This window comes from Peromyscus leucopus, chromosome 3 (assembly GCF_004664715.2).
Source record: "Peromyscus leucopus breed LL Stock chromosome 3, UCI_PerLeu_2.1, whole genome shotgun sequence".
Classification (NCBI taxonomy): Eukaryota; Metazoa; Chordata; class Mammalia; order Rodentia; family Cricetidae; genus Peromyscus; species Peromyscus leucopus.
Window position 1 is genome coordinate 14441002 of NC_051065.1, and position 19584 is coordinate 14460585.

At 37.6% G+C, this 19584-nt stretch overlaps 1 protein-coding gene across 2 annotated transcripts in view; it reads left to right on the top strand.

Annotated features, from left to right (window-relative positions):
• Positions 1 to 19584, top strand: part of Thsd7a (thrombospondin type 1 domain containing 7A) — a 387216-nt gene that overhangs the window by 161036 nt on the left and 206596 nt on the right. For both annotated transcript variants that reach the window (XM_028894646.2, XM_028894648.2), the window contains exon 2: positions 8336 to 9167. In XM_028894646.2, coding sequence (XP_028750479.1) covers positions 8336 to 9167 — 832 coding nt within the window. The remainder of the gene's footprint in view (positions 1 to 8335; positions 9168 to 19584) is intronic.

The following is a 19584-nucleotide window of genomic DNA, read 5'->3' on the forward strand; positions in this document are numbered from 1 at the left end:
TACTAAAATAATTGAAAACTTTTACATGTTTAATAAGTTTCTAGTAAGGCTAAGATATATTTGTTCAAATAAATATGAAAATATGAAAGTTGTTATGTGATTTCACAAATCTCTATATTTCAAAATAGATCATCAAATAAATGATGGCACTACAAACACATAATCTATCAGAAAATATGTCAGCCAACTTGGTGAATAATTCAGAGAAGAGAAGATAATTTACTAAATATTATATGTGTTAGACGTTCACTTAAACCTCGGTGGATTTGTATGCATCCTTCCATACAAAAACTCTTACAATAAACATTTATTTGGGTGCAGTGATGGGACAGACTTCTATATATTTTATTGAAAAAATCGGTTTGGCAACATAAATTTTAAATCTTCACAATTGCCCAATGCTTTGGCCCTCTTGTTTGCTTTAATGGAGACTAGCCTAACAAATATCATTGCTTTGGCCAGTTATAATGGTCAACTCCTATAATAAAAAAAAGAGAAGTGGAGACAAGAGATACTTAAAATGTTTTCACACAAAAATGTGAATCTTTTTGTGTGAGAAAACGTGCTTCCATATAATAATGATATTTCAGTTATCAGGAGATGGTGGGAGTGAATGACATGATTCATTTTATATTATATTTTATAAAAATGGAAACCAGGACCCAGAAGGCTGAGTAATTTTCTCAAGAAGGATCAAACATGATAGGTCCTAAAAATAGGTTATTGTATTTAGTAATTGTTAAACAGCTCTCCTAGTTACTGGTTTTCATTCCCTTTCTCATCAGATTTAAAGTGTGTTCCAATTTTGAACACTTAATTTGATACTCTTATAATTTTATGAAAGTTTAATTACTTATTGAAGATGAAAGCACATTTGACTTCCACAGTAATCTCTCCTTATCCACCAAACTGATTTGTCATTTGAGAGTTATACTAAATTAAACTTAATTAAATTAAAATTCAAGTCAAAGGAGCCACAAGCTCTCCCTTTTTTATTTAAAAAGAAAATGTACTTTTTTAGGTTGGTAAATATTGTGGTTTTATTTTATACTTGTGTGTTCATCAGTCTGTATGAAGGGATTCTGGGAGGCAGAGCACAGACACTGACAAGATCAACTAATATGTTCTCTAGTATCTTGTGGGTTTTTTGTTTGTTTATTAAAAATAGATTCTTCTCTCATCCAAGACATCTTGACCACAGTTTCCCCTCCCTCCACCCTTCCCAATCCCCTCCATCTCTCCTCTCCCCTGGATTCACTCCCTTCCACTTCTCTTCAGAAAAGAGCAGACCTCCAAGAGGAAACAACTAAACATGGCAAAATAAGATACAATAAGACAAGGCAAAAGCTCTCATGTTGAGGCTAGATAAGGCAACTCAATAAGAGAACAAGAGTCCCAAGAGCAAGCAAAAGAATTAAGGACACACCTGCTCTCACTGTTAGGAAACCCATAAAAACACCAAGCTAACAGTCGTAACGTATATGCAGAGGATCTGTGCTTCTAAGGCTATGAAAATATTTCAAGACAGACAATTTAAGCATAAATAACTGTTTTTCATAGTAAAATCTCTTGGCTTGATAAGTGAGCACAGGACAAGCAAGATTGCATTTCTAGGCTTCAGAAAAAGATATTGACAGCTTATCAGAAGTTTTTCAGGCCTCTCTGGAGATAACAGTACACAAAGGATTGAAATGAAAATAAACCAAGTGTGGGTGGTAGGCAAAAATAAACATAGAACTACCCTAGCAGGAATCCACATTGAAGCAACAGTTATTGAGAGGAGAGGGGAATGTCCTCGTAAACTGCCATTAAAAGGGCTAACTGCTACATTTCCAGGGGCACTTTCAATATGCAGAAAAGCCGTAAAGTGCAAAGCTTTGGGCCAATTTATCTGCCCCCCTACCACACACCTCATCTTAGTATCCTTTGTAATACTAAAACCATTGGAAAATAGGCGTCCATTGGGAGAACATCAATTAAGACATGACACAGTGACGGAACAGAACATTATATAAGCATACTTTACGTATAACTGTGGAAAATCGAAGAACCATGGGGATTAAAGGACTGAGAGAAGTCAAATCTGTGCCTACGTATTAAAATGAAATTATTTTTTATATAATTCTATGAGGTGCAAAGGCTGATTATAAAACAACTTATCCTAATTCTAAATAGATATTTAGATGCAAAATTAATTGTCCAGAAGGATGACAACAAAATATGAAGTTACTTTAAGATGAAGAAAGACATTTTCTGCCATTTAAGAGCAATTTCTAATATCTTTATACACTTTAGTATAAACAAATAAATACATTTTGTTACCTGTGAATTTTTGAAAATAATATTTTATAGCAAACAGGACATGGGAATCAGTCTATAACAAAACTCTGTATATGTTCCTTGACCTTGTAGTAAGCAGGACGTGCTATTCTAGACCCAGTTTCAGGAGGGAAAACATATTGTCTCATTTGAAAGATGCAGATGTATTTAACCAAACAAGAACGTGGCTCATTTAAGAGTTTATAGCAAACAAGGATGGAAAGTAGTTTGCATAATTTTCTCATGTTCCTTTAATAGTGTTTATCTTTTATAAGGCTCTTTGGAACAGTTACTGGCCACCTGTCAATAATGTGGCCTTTATAGACTCAACCTTTTATTGTTCTCATGCCCTTGACATATAAAATCAAGAGTCTTAGGAGAAGTGAGTGTTGAACATGGTAAGAGAATCACTAATTTTAAATTTAAAAGTGTATCTTTTGTAAACTGAAGTAAAGAAAGAATTTTGAATTACATGAAGAAACTAGATGCTTTAGAAAATTCTCTTTAGTAAAGATATTTTATTGTTTTAGCCATATGTTTTCAAAGTTCATATATAGTTGTATTTTAAATACTGGCTGCATGGAAACTAAGCCAAGAAATACCACTTAATGCTGTTGTCTCAGTGTTATTTAATTGTACATGCATTCTATTTGAAAATATTTATTTTGTAAGTATTAATGACATAAATGTTTTGGGCATACAAACAGTTGTTTTAATTTATTTTTGGTAGAATAAGACATCCAATGTTTCTCTCCAGATTTGCATAAAATCTGTCAAGCTCAGTGTTTTTACACATATTTATTGACCTACATCCTAGACAGATTTTGTGCAATAGTGAATAAACACAGTCTTACAAATCTGTACACAGGAATACATTTCTATTCATAAAGTGATAGTATCCAAGCCCTAAAGGAGAAAGCTGTTTATTATTCCTTTGCCCAATTAGATTCCAACTTCCTCTAAATTATCATGAACAAGAATAAATGAAACAAATTTCAAACCAAGGGAAGTTCTTCCTGATCTTGTTAGAAATTGCGCACAAACACCAACCACCTCATAGTAATGTAAGCTGTGGGGCTAAATCTTAGCATTTGTGCAGAGATATTTGACGCCACATGTCACTTTCTCAGATCATGCTTGGCAGCAGACTTTTTGTTTCCCTTAATAGAATTTGCATACTGTGGTTTCAAGCTGTATTTTGAACCATGTGTGCTCTTAGAAACAGAGTAGCTAATTGGGTTAACTATGCTGGGTTGTCAAGAGCAATTTTAGATATGGTCTTCATTCTAGCCAGTGTGTGATTATTTCAATACTGCTCGGAGGGCATAAGTAGACAGCCATTCATCAAGTATACTGGGCTGAAAATCTGATCTTTCATGAGAGTGCTTAATTGGACACACATGCAATACCCAAGGTGCAATGAAAAGATAAGATAGCAGTTGGAGCCTGCAAGGTGCATGAGTTCTTTCAATAATGATTGTATTGTTGCCTCTGCTTTTGCAGTTACCCTCATGCATGCTTTTCTTTAGTGTCTTTAGAGATCTCTGCAGCATTTTTGTGAGATATGCATCATTTAGTTCTCGGAGTGAGTATATGTGAAGTTGAACATGTTGTCTGTGAGGAGTCAGTAAGAATCTGTGCTCGTATTATTAGAACTGGAAGTGAACTGTACTTGCATTTGTAACATGTCCTTTGGTCTACTGATTGAAGTATTCTGAGAGATTCTTATTAGTACAAAATCATGTAGAAGTTCTCTTGAGCTCCATCTCTTTATCTGCTGCCACTGACATCAACCATGTAATGTCTTCAGTATTAGTATCTGCTGACTAACTCCTCTCATTCTGAACAAAATAATTGAAGGCATTTACACAAGAGTAAACCAGGAAATTAAAAGACACAAACTATGAAATGCAACAAGTTGTTCCACTAAATAAGTCACAGTGCAAAATTTATATACATATAAATATCATCAAACATATGGGAAAGATGGTCCACATATATGTATGATAGTCAATGCATCCAAAAAGATAAATACACAGTATATACTTATGTGAGTGTCCTTATGTGCCATAGGATCACATACAATAAATATGTGCAATGGGAAACTTCTTAAAATCAAAAATTTAAAAGTTTAACAGAAAAAAATCAAAATAAAACCTTACTTTTCTAGTAAACTAGATTTACAATAACTGATGTCAGGTTTCTGTGCATCAAAGCATCAAGTAGAAATTTTTGAAAGTAGGTTATTAAGAAACTGTTGTCAATTGGCTGTTGTATAGATATCTTAGGAGCTGAAACATTCATGCCAGGGTGGTAGAGAGAGAAGCATACAACTCATGAAAGTAATGAAACATACTCTAAAAGCCCAGAAAGTTCTAATACTCACAGAACCCTTGCCCATCTTTTTTAAAGCTTTTTTTAATTGAAAAAATTCATGTAATAGATTTTGATCATGTTTTCCCATCCCCCAATTCTTCCTGCATCCTCCCCACCTACATACCCAACTTTATGTTCTCCTCACTGCAACAGACAGAAAAAGACAAAAACAAAACAACTAAGAAGCATGCACACACACACAAGAACTCCCCACAGAAACACAAAAACAAAAATCAAACTAGCAAAAACCTAGAAGACAAAAATGACCAAACAAAGCAAAATAAGACAAAAAATGTAAAATACCATTTAGGTCATTTTTGTGTTGGTCAGATACTCCTGAGTACGGCATCTAACCTGAAGTGTGATGTATATTCCCAGTGAGACTCCATTGAAGAAAACCCATTTTGCCTTTGCTACTAGGGTGTCAATTGCAGAGAGCTTCTTATGGGTGGGAGCCTGTATTTACTTCCTCATCTGGCTTGGACCTGTACAGGCTTTATGTGTGCAGCCACAGGCTCTGTGAGCTCAGATGTGTATCAGTCCTGTTGTGCCTGGAAGACACTGTTGCATTGGAGTCATCCATCTCTCCTGGCTATTACATTTTTTTTGCTTCCTCTTCCACATAGACCTCTGAGCCTTGGGGGTGGGTGAGAGCTTTGATGAAGACATCCCTTTTAGGACTGAGTGCTCAGATTCCCTCACTTTCTTCACATTGTCTAGTTGTGAGTTGTCTATGCAAGTAGAAACTTTTCTGATGAGGGCAGAGTGATGCGGTGGTCTGTGGGTATAGAGGAGTATGTCATTAGGAATCATTTTGTTGCTAAATTCCTTTAGCAGAATAATAGTATTCTAATGTTATTGAAATAACCAACCACTTCCTAATTATATCAAAGGCTCATTCCCTGGGGACAAATACCTGACACTGCTAAAGAACCTAAGACTATATAGGTCATGGGCCTTGGAGGAAACTTACTGATGTTATTTTACTCAAGAATCACAGCTCCCACCCAATCTTATGTAAGCTGTAAACAACTGCTAGCAAAAGGAAACTCTCTCCTAAGAAGCAGAGTACAAAGCGGGCAGAGAACTCTAGCGATGTCACTAGGTAGGCTTGGAAGTGATACAGATGTCTGTGAGTCATCCACCTGTACTCCTATTCATAGCCCCAATGAACTCATTGCTTCACCAAATGAGACTTGGGGGCACCATTTCTGTGGTCTGTCATTGGTGCCCTATCTGAGTTGAATAGATTTTTAGTCATGTCCCCTCATGAAAAGGCATGCAAAGTCATCTAACTGAAGTCATCTAACCAGTCTTTAGAGTAGGGTCAGCACTATGAGCAGTTTCTATAAAATTCTTCATTTGGTTTTATTCTAGGAATAAAATACTAAACATTGATGAATTGGTCTAATCTCATAAATAATGTTAAGGATGGAAAATAATAGTACATCAAGAAATTTTCTTGGGTTGCTTTTGCGTTGATTCTGGGTTAGTATCTATGCTTTAACATACCAACTGAGCAGCACATGGTTTATCCTTGAGTCTAATACAAATGTGCCTTTAGTGAGGTTTATGGTGGGAATAGGATAACAGTTTTGTTCAAACATAGTGTGTAGAAGAAACTAAAACTAAAGCTATGTCTAATTAATTCTAAAGTATTACATATGCTACAAAGTTTCCTTATTGAAGTGCATTTAAGTTTTATGATTCTCATATGGAATATTTTGCAAATCTGAAAGAAAATATCAAAAATATAGTGGAAAAATATACAGAAACAAAGTAAAAATAGGGTTAAAATATCCCTAGGTACTATATGTTGACACTTTCAACAAATTCAGTGTCTTTTTAATTATAAAGTATTAACATTAACATCCTAGGACTAGGATGATATTTCTCAAAATTTAAGTCTTATTACAATTTTATATATGATTTTCATGAAATAATATTTTGGATATACCAAATATCTAGTTTTATTTTAAATGAAAAGACTAGTTAGCACAATAGATCAGATAAATCTTGCTCTTCTGTTTACAACTTGCTTATATCACTTGTAAGCAAAACAACACCATTAAACATCATTTTTGTTAAATAAAATTAGGTACTATAAGTGCATTCTTTGTATTTCTTCTTGTGTAGATTGATGGTTGTTTTGTACAGAGGAAAGTACCTAAACCTAAAGCTCTCAACACTTGAGCCCCAGTGTCAGAAGAACTAGATCTGAACTGCAATTAGTTCTATTATTCATTCACGATTGAATTTTGCAAATCAGCCCTCTTTCCTGTCCTGTTTTTCTGAGCCACAGAATAAGTCCTTTGGCCTAGTTTAATAGTTTTCACTTTTTTTTTCTTCTTCAGCATCTTGCAGACAAAACCTTATGCATAATGTACACATGAATAAAAATAAATGTGAAGCCAGACTTCCTCTTATAGAAACAGGACAGCGGGAAGAGGGCAGCAGCGCTCTCTCTCTCTCTCTCTCTCTCTCTCTCTCTCTCTCTCTGTGTGTGTGTGTGTGTGTGTGTGTGTGTGTGTGTGTGTGTGTGTGTCTGTCTGTCTGTCTTAGGAAATCCTTATAGTCATCTCATGAAACTTACATCTTCAGGACATGTTGATGACAATCAAGGGTCATAAAATAAGTCCTCATCTTCATAACAACACTTTGAAAACCATATAATTTTGTGATCTTTGAGTTTATTCACAAATCTGAAATGTATTCTCAATTTAATACATCAGAATTTGTAAACACCTTGAAAATAGTATGACTTGACTTAGAAAAATAAATGTATAAGAAATGTAAGCCCTGTGTCTCCTTAATAAGTGTTCCAGAGTAATAAGGCCATGGAATATTCTGAAACAATTAACTCAAGTGTCCCATAAAATACCGAATTATTCATATTTAACAAAAGAATGAACTGAAGGAACTCAAGCCATTGCTCAACAAAGGGTCAGACAATTGGGAAGTATTTGTTCGTTTGTTTTAGGTGAAATTAAATTTCTTCACTCATCTTTATAGTACATTTAGTTTTTTTTAATTAAAAGGCAGCAAGTACCTTTGAAAAAAGATTTTTGATTTCTTAGCTTTAGTTCCCATAAAGTTGCACTTTAAATTCTATCAGCAACACCGTACACAGCCATTAGACCTCTGCAGTCACAGCCTGCAACAATAAAAAAGCAGGTGAGGGAGAGCATTTTCTGCAAATAGTTATTTGCCCAGGCAAAGAAAGCCTGCAGGAGAAGGCTTTCATGAGAGGCTATTTTCTTTACCAGTTCCTAAAACAGAGTTCAGAGTGGGAGGCAGGAATGATGGGTTTTCACTGTGACGAGTTTCTGATGCCCTTTATGAGCAACGATCTCTATCTACCTGAAATAAAGGAAATGAATCAAAGCAAACTTTTAGTAATCCCAGAAGGACCCGAAGTGAAATTGCCCCAGCTGTTACCTTATATAGACACCTTGACACAGTTCGCTCTTGTAGAAGTACTCAGGGACGATCATTACTTTCCAGTCGTCTCGTATAGAGACCTACTTTATAAGATGTCGGGGAAAGTTAATGTACTAAGTCTAGAGACGTCTTTCTGAAATGGGAATAGCCTGTCACTCTCTTCCCGTAGCCCTGCTAACTAACTCGTGCTGATTTGTAGGTCCCTGGGGACGGTGTATGGGAGATGACTGTGGACCAGGCGGCATCCAGACCCGGGCTGTGTGGTGTGCTCACGTGGAAGGCTGGACAACACTGCATACGAACTGCAAGCAGGCTGGGAGACCCAGTAACCAGCAAAACTGTTTCAAAGTGTGTGACTGGCACAAAGAGTTGTACGACTGGAGGCTGGGACCCTGGAATCAGTGTCAGCCCGTGATTTCCAAAAGCCTGGAGAAAGCTCGAGAATGTGTGAAGGGAGAGGAAGGCATCCAAGTGAGAGAGATAACCTGCATCCAAAAGGACAAGGACATCCCCGCAGAGGACATCATCTGCGAGTACTTTGAGCCCAAGCCCCTCCTGGAACAGGCCTGCCTCATCCCTTGCCAGCAAGACTGCATCGTGTCTGAGTTCTCGGCCTGGTCCGAGTGCTCCAGGACCTGCGGCAGTGGCCTGCAGCACCGCACCAGGCACGTGGTCGCTCCGCCACAGTTTGGAGGCTCCGGCTGTCCCAACCTCACCGAGTTCCAGGTGTGCCAGTCCAACCCCTGCGAGGCGGAGGAGAGCATGTACAGCTTGCAGGTCGGGCCATGGAGCGCATGCTCTGTGACCCACTCACGGCAAACCAGGCAAGCCAGGCGTCGTGGCAAGAACAAAGAGAGGGAGAGGGATCGAGGCAAAGCCGTGAAGGACCCAGAGGCCCGTGAGCTCATCAAGAAGAAGAGGAACAGAAACAGACAAAACAGACAGGAGAACAGATACTGGGACATCCAGATTGGGTATCAGACCAGGGATGTGATGTGCACGAACAAGACTGGAAAAGCTGCGGATCTCAGGTAAACGTTTATTACTAGTAACATTACCAGTCTCCTGTCTGCAGATACAGCAGGGACTTGAGACTCGGTGTACTGACTCCTGTAATAAACATGTGACAGACAGTCCGTATTCAAGGCTGTTGAGGTTTTGTGGATTTTCATGCTGTAATTTTTATTTTGTCCATGAGTAGGCCCCACACTACTTTAAGGTTTCTTAGCCCAGGAATGATTTTCTATGACAAAATACAGCTTCTTGGGCAGGGAATATAGGGCAATGGTGGAGCATTTGCCTAGCATATGTGAGGCCCAAAGTTCAGTTCCCAGCACCACAAAGAAACATGGAGACTGCTTCTTTAAGCCATCGGTACTTTTTTCCTCTACAACAAAAGAAAGTAAAATTACTCGGATCTTGGAGTATTGGAATTTTGAATACAGATATTTATCTGATTGAGTTAACAGAATAAAGCACACTTGTAATCTCTCCAAGTTTATAGCATTTTCAGAATTGCCCTATAAACAAAATCTGCTCTTAACAAGTACCTAGGGAACCATACCTAAGAATAATATTCTTGCTCGTTTTATAAAACAAAGTAACTCTCTCCAGAGAAGAAAACCAGAAGCAGTGGGAAATCAGGTAAGTAGAGGGTATTTAACCAGGAGTGGCCTGGCTTTGAAAACGTAATGAGTTGGCAGCAATTTCTAGATGGAAATTATTTGGCAGATTATCTTCTCGTCTGTAATGACTACATTATGAAAAGCTACCTCATGTATGATTCATTTGTTGTGGAAATGGTGTTCGTTGAGAATGACAGGAAGGCTATGATTTCTCTGGACTGGCTAAATTTTGCTCTTGGATGAGCCAGACCATCTGGGAGGGGCTATCTGGATCATTTGCATAATTGCCTTTCCTGAAATATTTATGAAGTTATGATTTGGACTCAACCAAAGAAATTATAGCATCATCACTCAGAATTTTATATCGTATTTATTGTAGAATTGGCATTGGGTATGCTATCTCCTTTATCATGCAGTCTGTTCTCTTGATTAAAAACATAAGATAAATTTCACTGATGTCTCAACCCATATGCCTTGGTGGAGCAGCTGGAGTCTGTTTCTTGTTGCCCCTGGATATCTTGTGAAAGATTACAATTTCCTGTTTACTTTGGAGGTTGGAATCCTAAATAGGATTGTGTGGCATGCCTGCTGTTTTCTCGAATAACCCACTGTCTTTATTTTTTTATTCCTCACCCTCCCTACCTTTACTTCACCTATTCTTGTTTATTAATTTCATTACTATGGATTTTCAGATACAGGTGAGACCTTTTTTGGAAGGTCATAGCTTAAGTGAATGAGTAAATAAAAATGAATGATCAATTCTTCTGACAAAAACTTTCTCTCATATTACCATTGTCTGGTTGCCTTTTGTTTCATTTCAACATTTTATGGCACTGGATACTGACCCTCGGGCTGTGTTTATGCTAGGCAAGCACTCTTCCATCGATCTCTGTGCAGTCCTGGTTGCTGTCTTGAAACTATTTGCCACTGTTCCTCTTTCTGAAATCATACAATTGCATTGCATTTCAGCGGCACAGTAAATTACCCAGTGCTCCTCTGTAGCCTCTTCCCAATTCTGTTGACTTTGCGGAGCGTGTCTGTTTTCCCCACCTCCCTTCCCCAGGTTCACTTCATGTAGGTATGTGTATTTGTACTTCTATACTGTATGCATTTTCAATCCACTTCGTATTTGGTTTTTTTCTGACAGTCTCTATTCTGATGATTCCCCAGGCTTTTTCCCTGTAGTAGTACACTTATCTTGGTTGCTTGGCTCCCACTAAGTAATTGAATGAGCCTCTAACGAGCAACTTTGAGCTGACTCCCGCTGTCACTGGGTTAGCATGCTGTAGAGGTTTAATTTAATGGTGACTACTGGATTAAAAGTGTAATTAGGCTATTAGCTTCCATGCATAAAGCCTAATATTCACATCAGTTGAGGAATTAAGCAAATATACTTAAAAATGTGGGGATTTTTTTTTTTAATCAGCCACTTGCATCCTTGTAGAAACACCATACATGACTATCCCAGTATGGTGATAACTACATAAATATTAGGAGGCTACATACATAAATTCAATATGTCCTAAAATAAGCAAATGGCTGGTATTTCTCTTCAATGTGAATTAATACGCTGTTAATAAAATTAATTCTAGTCAAAATGTCATATAAATCAGGTCTTTTGAATACATTTTTTCCAAACTTCACACCACTTCATCAAGGAAGCCAGGAAAGTAAGGTGTGAATTGGCATGGAGCCACAAATCAGGGATTTAGTCACTGAATTTAAAATATCTTCTATCTCACTGCATCTTTATGATATGAGGCTAAATAATCATTTAATATGACTAGCAATATTCTAGTACCTAAAAGAACTTAGCTAAATAGAACTAAAATTCTTTGGGAACTTCTCTATAGGCCAATAAAGTGTTTCAAAGAATTACTGCTGAATTGCCCAAGTTAAAGAAAACACATATGCCCTACTTTCAATGACATCATAATCAATAAAGATGGTAGATGCAAACTACAGTTCCTTTTTTTTTTTTACAACAATAAGAAAATCACAGTCTCAAGTCTCTATTGATCCAGATGTTTTGGATCCAGTGGGGTAGTCAGATGTAACAGAGACAGGACACTTGAGAAGCCATTGTATCTTGCCACTTCATGAACACTTAAAACCTCCAGAGAAGCCTGAATTCTCTGTGGGGTGAAAATGTTATAGAAATAATATGCCTTCCCAGTGAGAAATCACTCTGCTAACTTCGAGATTAATAAAGGTAAAAGCTTTTTAATATAGCATGTTCTGGATCTGGCTAATGCCCAAAGTGTAGATGGCCTCAAATAGACTTTACTGACTTAAATGCATACACCTTTGGCTTATGCATTTCATATATACTGTCATCCTTAAATCTTTCGGGTCCAATTCCCAAGTTACACTTTAAACATTTAAACAGAGGCTGAAAGAGGCTGCAATTCTGTCCATGTAGGTAAATGGAAAATTTACACAGCAAACATAATGTCAGAAAGATTTCTTAAGTACATCAGAGTTCTTCTTTTTAAATAGTTCTTACCAGGGTCGTCCTGCCCACCTTTCAGAATTACACTTTCTCTGATAAGAGCACAAGGGACTTAATGGCAATCTAGGATTTAATGGTGGTTGTGGCCATTTTTTTGCCCACTTGAGCTGCCTGTTAGAGGCATGTTCTTTGATATGGGGATGGACCTAATGGCTGATTGTAAATCAGGATTATCTCCTTTTGGTACAGGAATGGAACCTAATTGGAGGTCCATCTTGGTGCATGAACATTAGCAGAAACTTTTTCAGCAACCTTAAATTTCAACTGTAGTACAAATTTCTTTCTCAGTGTCTAACAAGCCTGTATAGCACACTACTTATCTTCTTGTCATATTGGAAGTAGTGTACCTTAGCCAAACTCTACTTTTTATCATTCAATATTTCCTAAGTAAGTTCATTAGTAAATCCTTTATAGCATCAAGTTTCTCCTGCATCAAAGAGAATGGCATATCCTTGTTATATATAGCAGGGTCTGGAATGGAAACAAAGGATTACTCGAACACCCTTGGGTTGTCTTGGACTTATACAGGGACGCTTGGCTCAATATGGGAGGAGGGGACTGGACCTGCCTGGACTGAGTCTATCAGGTCGAACTCAGTCCTCGGGGGTGGCCTTGATCTAGAGGTGGTGGGAATGGGGGTGGGCTGGGGGGAAGGGGAGGGGGGCAGGAAGGGGGAGAACAAGGGAATCTGTGGCTGTTATATAGAACTGAATAGTATTGTAAAATAAAATTAATTAATTAAAAAAAATTGTTAGAGGTAAGCCTGAACAAGAAAACTCACCTTCAGTCTGCAAGTTGTCAAATGTTGCACATGATAGTTCTAAGAAGAAGTTGATTATCAATTCACTTACTTATCATAAAATTTGGCCCATATCCTCAGGAGAAAATACATGCAAATGTCATTTTGCTGGAATATTATAGGACCTTGGCATCTGGAAATCATCACATTTTTAAGCATATTCCCTTTGAAACAACTAGGTGGGCATACCTGATTCAATGGTAAAGATTGGTGTTGTGACAATCAGTGAGTGAGGCCATGAAAATCACTTCACTTAGGAGAACACAAGCTTCTTCTTGTGCAACAGTGACTTTTAGCCAGGTTTGAATAGACTCTTATTCAGACTAGGAACTGATGAGATAGTATGTCAAGCATTTCTCTAGAAAATATTGAAAAACAACATGGCCCAACATCAGAAGGAAAGTCAGTGTTCTAACAGGAGCTAGGACATTAAAATATTGTGAAGAAAAGGCTCAGTACCAAGTAGCCACCTCCAGCGTGTAGTGAGCAGAGTCCTAATTTGAGACTTCTCTAAAAGCCACTTCACTCTGGAATGTTGCTTGCTGAAGTAAAGACTCCTATGTGCATATTAAGTCGCAAATTTCAGGAGTGGCTAGGAAGTGTGCTGTAAGTAAAACAAGACACATGTAGTGGAAGTACTTGACCACTTTAGAAAATACCTTCCATTTATATGCACTTTGTTTTGTCACATTTTCTAACAAAGGCAATTAGTTGTAATTACAAGCCCATTGGAAACACTGCCAAGAATGGAGGGAAATTCAGCCCAAGAGATTCCCGAGGGACTAAGAATGAATTTGGGTTTGAAAAAGGATTTTTCGTGGTTAAATCAAAAGAAGTAGATTCAGCCAGCACTGGGGAAATTGCTTAAAGAAAACACTTATGTACAAATAAAAGGTAAATAAATAAAGACCAGAATAACACAGTAACAAACAGAAATACTGACACACCGGACTGTAGAGCTCTGATTTTTGTTATTGTTTGATTCTTATGTGGCTAGAGAATAAGCCACAGTGTGTCCAATGGCCTGGGGGGGGGGGTGCTAAGGATTCTTAGGTGGCTTTCTGGTTATTGTTTTCAAAGTCAGAAACTGCAACACAACCTTTCTTACCTTTAATTGTTAATCAGAAAGTTATATCGCTGTTGAGCAAAATCAATGTCTTTGTGTCTTATTCTCATTTTACCTTAAAATACCAGTTGTTAACTGATCCAGTATTTGTTTTTAGTGTTGCTTTCTAGAGCGATGATATAAAACTTGAATACAAGCCCCACGTGGTGCTGGATGCCTTTTTAATCCCAGCACTCAGGAAGCAGACAGGCTTTCTCTGTGAGCTCAAGGCCAGCCTGGTTTACATGGAGAGTTTTCAAGACAGCCAGGGCTATGTATTGAAACCTTGTTTCAAAACAGAAAAGAAAAAGGAAAAGAAACAAATTAATTAATTGATTGGTACGTGAATGTAAAGTTGTAGGCTTGACAGTGGTCTGAAAACTGGCCAAAACAACTGGAGAAATTAAAGTAATAGATGATTGAAAAAAAATGAGTGCAAAACTGGTGAGATAGAATCAAAGATCAGAATGCAAAGGAGTTTCCAGGAAAGCTTGGCCACCTGAGTTTGATCCCCCAAACCCACATGAAGATGGGAGGAAAAGAACCGACTTATCTCAGTTGGCCTCCAACTTCCATATGAAGGCTGTGACATTCACATCCTGTCACCCTCCCTCGGCCCCTACCCATATCTTCTCTTGTGCATGTACATACACAAACATGCAATAATAGCAAGAAATTTCTGGAAAGAAATGCTATATAAGAATAGAGAAATCTGTGGCCTCAATTCAATGGTATTCAATGCAGTTTTAAACAACCGATGTAAATGTCTGGAATGAAATAGCATTTCTATAAAATTGTATGGGGGTAAGGGGAGGAGGGGGCAAAACAGTTTGAAAAAGCCTTCCAAACTTTCTGATCCCAACAAGCCTTCAAAAAACAGTGTCCAAAATTGTGGACAAAATCTTGTATATTTTCCTTAGAAGAAAGCTTATTCATTTTCAGCATGTTCTACACATCAGTTCATCCCGAATCAGGGTGAATTTCTAAGCAGGGAATCTGGAGTCCCAGCACAGCATCCCTGTGTGTGCCTGTGAGGGTTTCACTCACTTGATGTACTACGACTGAGAACCTTTCCCACAGTAAGTCTTTGAGAACCAATGAAATTGCAAATTTAATTCTACCCTTACCCAAAAGAAGGGAGAAAATTACCTGCTATTTGAGGCAGCATTGACTCCTTTCAGGTTATTCAGAACCCATTTATAAAATTACTACTGCTTGTGCATGCGAAATTGGCTTTCAGACTTACAATTTTCCTGTAGTATCCAGTGTTGACCTGCCTGTCAGATATTCCTCCTCACATCTTGTGAGCTTCTCTCTGCTTCCTCTTGATTATGCTAAGAAAGAGTCAGGGTGACTATTTCTTCTTCTTAGAGAGTTGATGGGTAGCAAGAAAGCCTCACTCCCCTCAGAATGTCACACTGTCAGGGAGTATCATGCCAGAGGTATGAAGGGGCCACTGGCAGATATTCTCCACCTGCTTCTGTGTCCCAGGAGGGTCTGTGAGTAGAATATTCATGAAGCTTCCTAGTCCTCCTCTTTCTAGGATCCTACCAAAGGAAGGGGTAATAGGATTCCCAAAGGTGCAGAAAGAGAGAAGTTGGAATTAGCAGTGGTGAATTTCTATAACAAAGCAGTCCTCTCCTCAGCTCTAGGTCTGCCTCAGGTTCTGACAAAACCCTTCTTCTTAATCCATTTATCATTTTAAAGCACAATTTTCCCAGCGCCCAGGTCTAATGTGCTTCATCATTACTAGGAGATTTCTCTTTTGTAAATGATAGTTTTATTAAACTTTTAAAATGAATAAATATGAGTTTGAAACTTGCTTTCTGCTGCCCTAAGTGACAGTTACATGAGAGTAAAATGTCAGATCCACAAAATGGAACACTGGCACACATTACCTAAAAACAAAGCAAAGCCAATTCTCAGGTGCTTTTCTTTTCATTATAATGAAACTGTCCCTAAAGAACAAACATAATATTGAGGTGCCAAAGGAGAGGTCATGCAGGCAAAGAACAACCAGGGTAGTGAGCCCTTCCTGGAAGGAAGTTGATAGGATCGAGAATGGCCTTCCTGAGGGCTACTGTGAGATGTCATTATTAATGCTGAGTAGGTTTTACCGAGTTGAGGGGGGTGATGGAGGAAGAATACGGGATCAGAGAAGCAACAGCACTGAAATCTGGAGGCCAATATTAATTCACTGTGAAAGGGTGTCACGTCCACACGTTGTTCAAGGTCAGGCTAGGTTGTAGGGGGAGGAATAGTAAGTATCTGCTGAAACCTATAGAGCTTGTGAAATCAAACTTAAATGTTTGGACTTTATATCCACTGGCTCAAGCATCTCCACAGTTATTAGTAATGAGGGTTAAGTATGTCCCAATGTGTGTTTGTGTGTGTGTGTGTGTTGTTTAACAATATATTATAAACAGGGACTTTTAAAAGCATGTTATGTGAATAAAAAGCAGAATAAAACTTTAAGGTAAAGAAATAGAAAATAATTAGCTTACTAATTACTATGGATCTATCTTATATTTAATAAGGATATTTTACTGAGTGTATGTGTATGTATGTACACGCACTTGTATATGAGGGTAAGCATGTACATATGTACATGCATGTGGAAGCCAGAAGGTCAACCTAAGGTGTCCTTCCTCAGGTATTTTCACCTTGGTTTATGAGGCAGAGCATCTCATTGTTTTGCAGCTTGCTAATTAAGCTAAACTGGCTGGCCACAAGCCCCAAGGATCCATCTGACTCTTCTTTCCCAAGAACACACACTACAAATGTGGATCACATGTCCACTATTTATCACATGAGTTCTGAGGAAAACTCAGGCCTGACTGGTTGCACAGCATGAATTTAACCGGCATTTTTCTCCCCAACACTTTACTGTGGTTGTTAGGTAAACTATATTAGTGAGTTTTAATTTATCAAGTATACACACACACACACACACACACACACACACACGCACGTGCGCGCGCGCGCGTGTGTGTGTGTGTGTGTGTGTGTGTGTGTGTGTGTAGTTACTAAGGAAGCTCATTCCCAGTCTCAACAAATATGGGCATGTTTCAAAACATGAACTGTATCCATTAAAAATTAATCCAATAACTTCTGCCCCATGAGGAATGACTTCTTTGGATCTGATCAGATTACTTTTTCCACCTTTTTATAAGGTTGGTGAAAAGCCATAGTGTTAATTTCCATTGTCTTGCTATTTGTCTGTTCCCAGAGCATAATAGCAGGAAAAAAACAAAGCATAGACTTGTCTACAATTAGTTAGAAGAAAACATGCTCATTCATGTTCCTTCTGCCAAGGCTGTTTACATTCTATTCAAAATACTAGAGTACTCAAATAGTGAGAACAAATGCTAAGAAGCATATATTCTCCACTGAATTCATACTGGAATCCAAGACATCTACTGTGGTCAAAATTATAAAGTGGGGCATACACCTTTCTGTATTCATATCCCCAGTTAACCCCATTTATTAAACATAATCCATTTCTCTTAAAATTTGTGATTGAACTTATGGATAACCCAATCTTCCTCTTTTCACACAAATTCGCATCTACTTTCTTCTGTTCTTTTCTTCAACTTGATTTCATTCCTTAAAAAAAAACCAAACAAATGAGTAGCTGACCCATTCTTCATATATAAGAACATACATGTACATGTCTACTTATATGTATAAATGGCTATAATCCATATAGTGTTAGGTAAAATGTTGCTTAGAAGAAAGATACAATATTAACCAGCACAGTTTCCACTCAACTGAAATAATGCCTACCATGTATTCAGGCCCCAGAAAACACTGAAGCCCTGAAATTTAAAGGAGTCTTTCCATTTTTAAAGCATGAACCTTTTAGTAAATTATAAGGTGTCAACTGAGAACTATGGTAAACGGTAATTCTTTGAGTTTATGAAACATGTAAAAGAATGTTGCCAAAAGGTACACTGGATTCAATTGAGAGAATATAGGCTTATGTTTACTTTATGAGACATTATTTTGAACATGTCTCAATATTAAAGTGCCTGGTAAATACCAAGCAATTGCTACCACATTATTAAGATTGGATTTTCCCATTAAAACTACCAAGTGTACCATTATTAACATTGTAAGTACACACTTGGGCTTTCTTGGCAATTGTTTATTTAGCTTACTACTTCACAAATTAGCATATTTATTTGGGTTTCCTTCTATTTCTGTTTTTACATCTTTAAGTTATTTATTTATTTTTATGTATATGATGTTTGTATGTTAGGAACATACATGCCATAGCATGCATGTGAGGGCTTTGGGCGTCAGTTCTCTCATTCCACTGTGAATTCCTAGGATCCAATTTGTTTTCAAGCTTCCACGGAAGTGTTTTTACCCACTTATCCATCTCACCCACCCTGTTTTCACATCGTGAAGCCATTAGGGTAGTTTGTCACCAATGTCACTTGTTGTTAATAAAGAACTAAGGCCTCCTATTATGAACATCTGTCTGTCAAGTTCTGGCACATTCCAACCATGAAAGTGAACATCAGGGTCACCTCCCAATTCTAAGGTAAGACTATATCACAGCCAAAAAGTATTTACCCCCCTCAACTTTTTCTGGGTCACTTCCTCTAAGTATTTTTAAGTTACGTTAAAGAAGTATGGTTGACATATAAAAGCCATACATATGTAATATATAATCATTTGCTGTATAACAGTGTTTTGCTGATTACACTAAACTTATAATGGAGCTTAAAACTCCTTACCCCCTAGTGATCCATGGCCATTGTAATACGAGAGCATCGCTTTGCTCGTGTGTTGTCACAGTGTCAAGGTAAGCACTCTGCACTGCCAGTAAAATAATATGAATAATGGGTATGAAGTAGGCTTCGCTGTCTAGGTTTTTGTAAATACATTCTCTAATGTCTGCAGATGAACTAAAAAACTATTGATACTGCTATCAGGAGAAGTTCATATCCCTAAGCAACATATGACCATGTGCAACAGGCTGAGTTTAGTGATAAGAATATATTTGTAATGGTATTGTAAAATAAAAGGAAAAAAAAGAATATATTTGTGAAACCATCAAGGCTATAAATTATATATCTTGCCTCACAAGGTTTTGTCCAACCCTTTTTATTGTTATTTAGGTTTTACTAATATTTTGTGTGTCACGAATATATAAGATCTATTCTTTTACAAATTTTACGTATGAAATACAGCATGGACTGCTCTTGTGTAAGTGACGGCTCTGTGACGGGACTATTGAACGAAAAAAAGCTATGTTGGAGTATTTTAAGTACTTGATATTCAAGTTACAGGAAGAGATTTGAAGTTTGAACTAACCTTAAATCAAGTTAGAAATATCCCTGCATAATCTCCCAACACACAAACTAAGTATGGTTCCTTCCACTCTCCTCACTTTTCT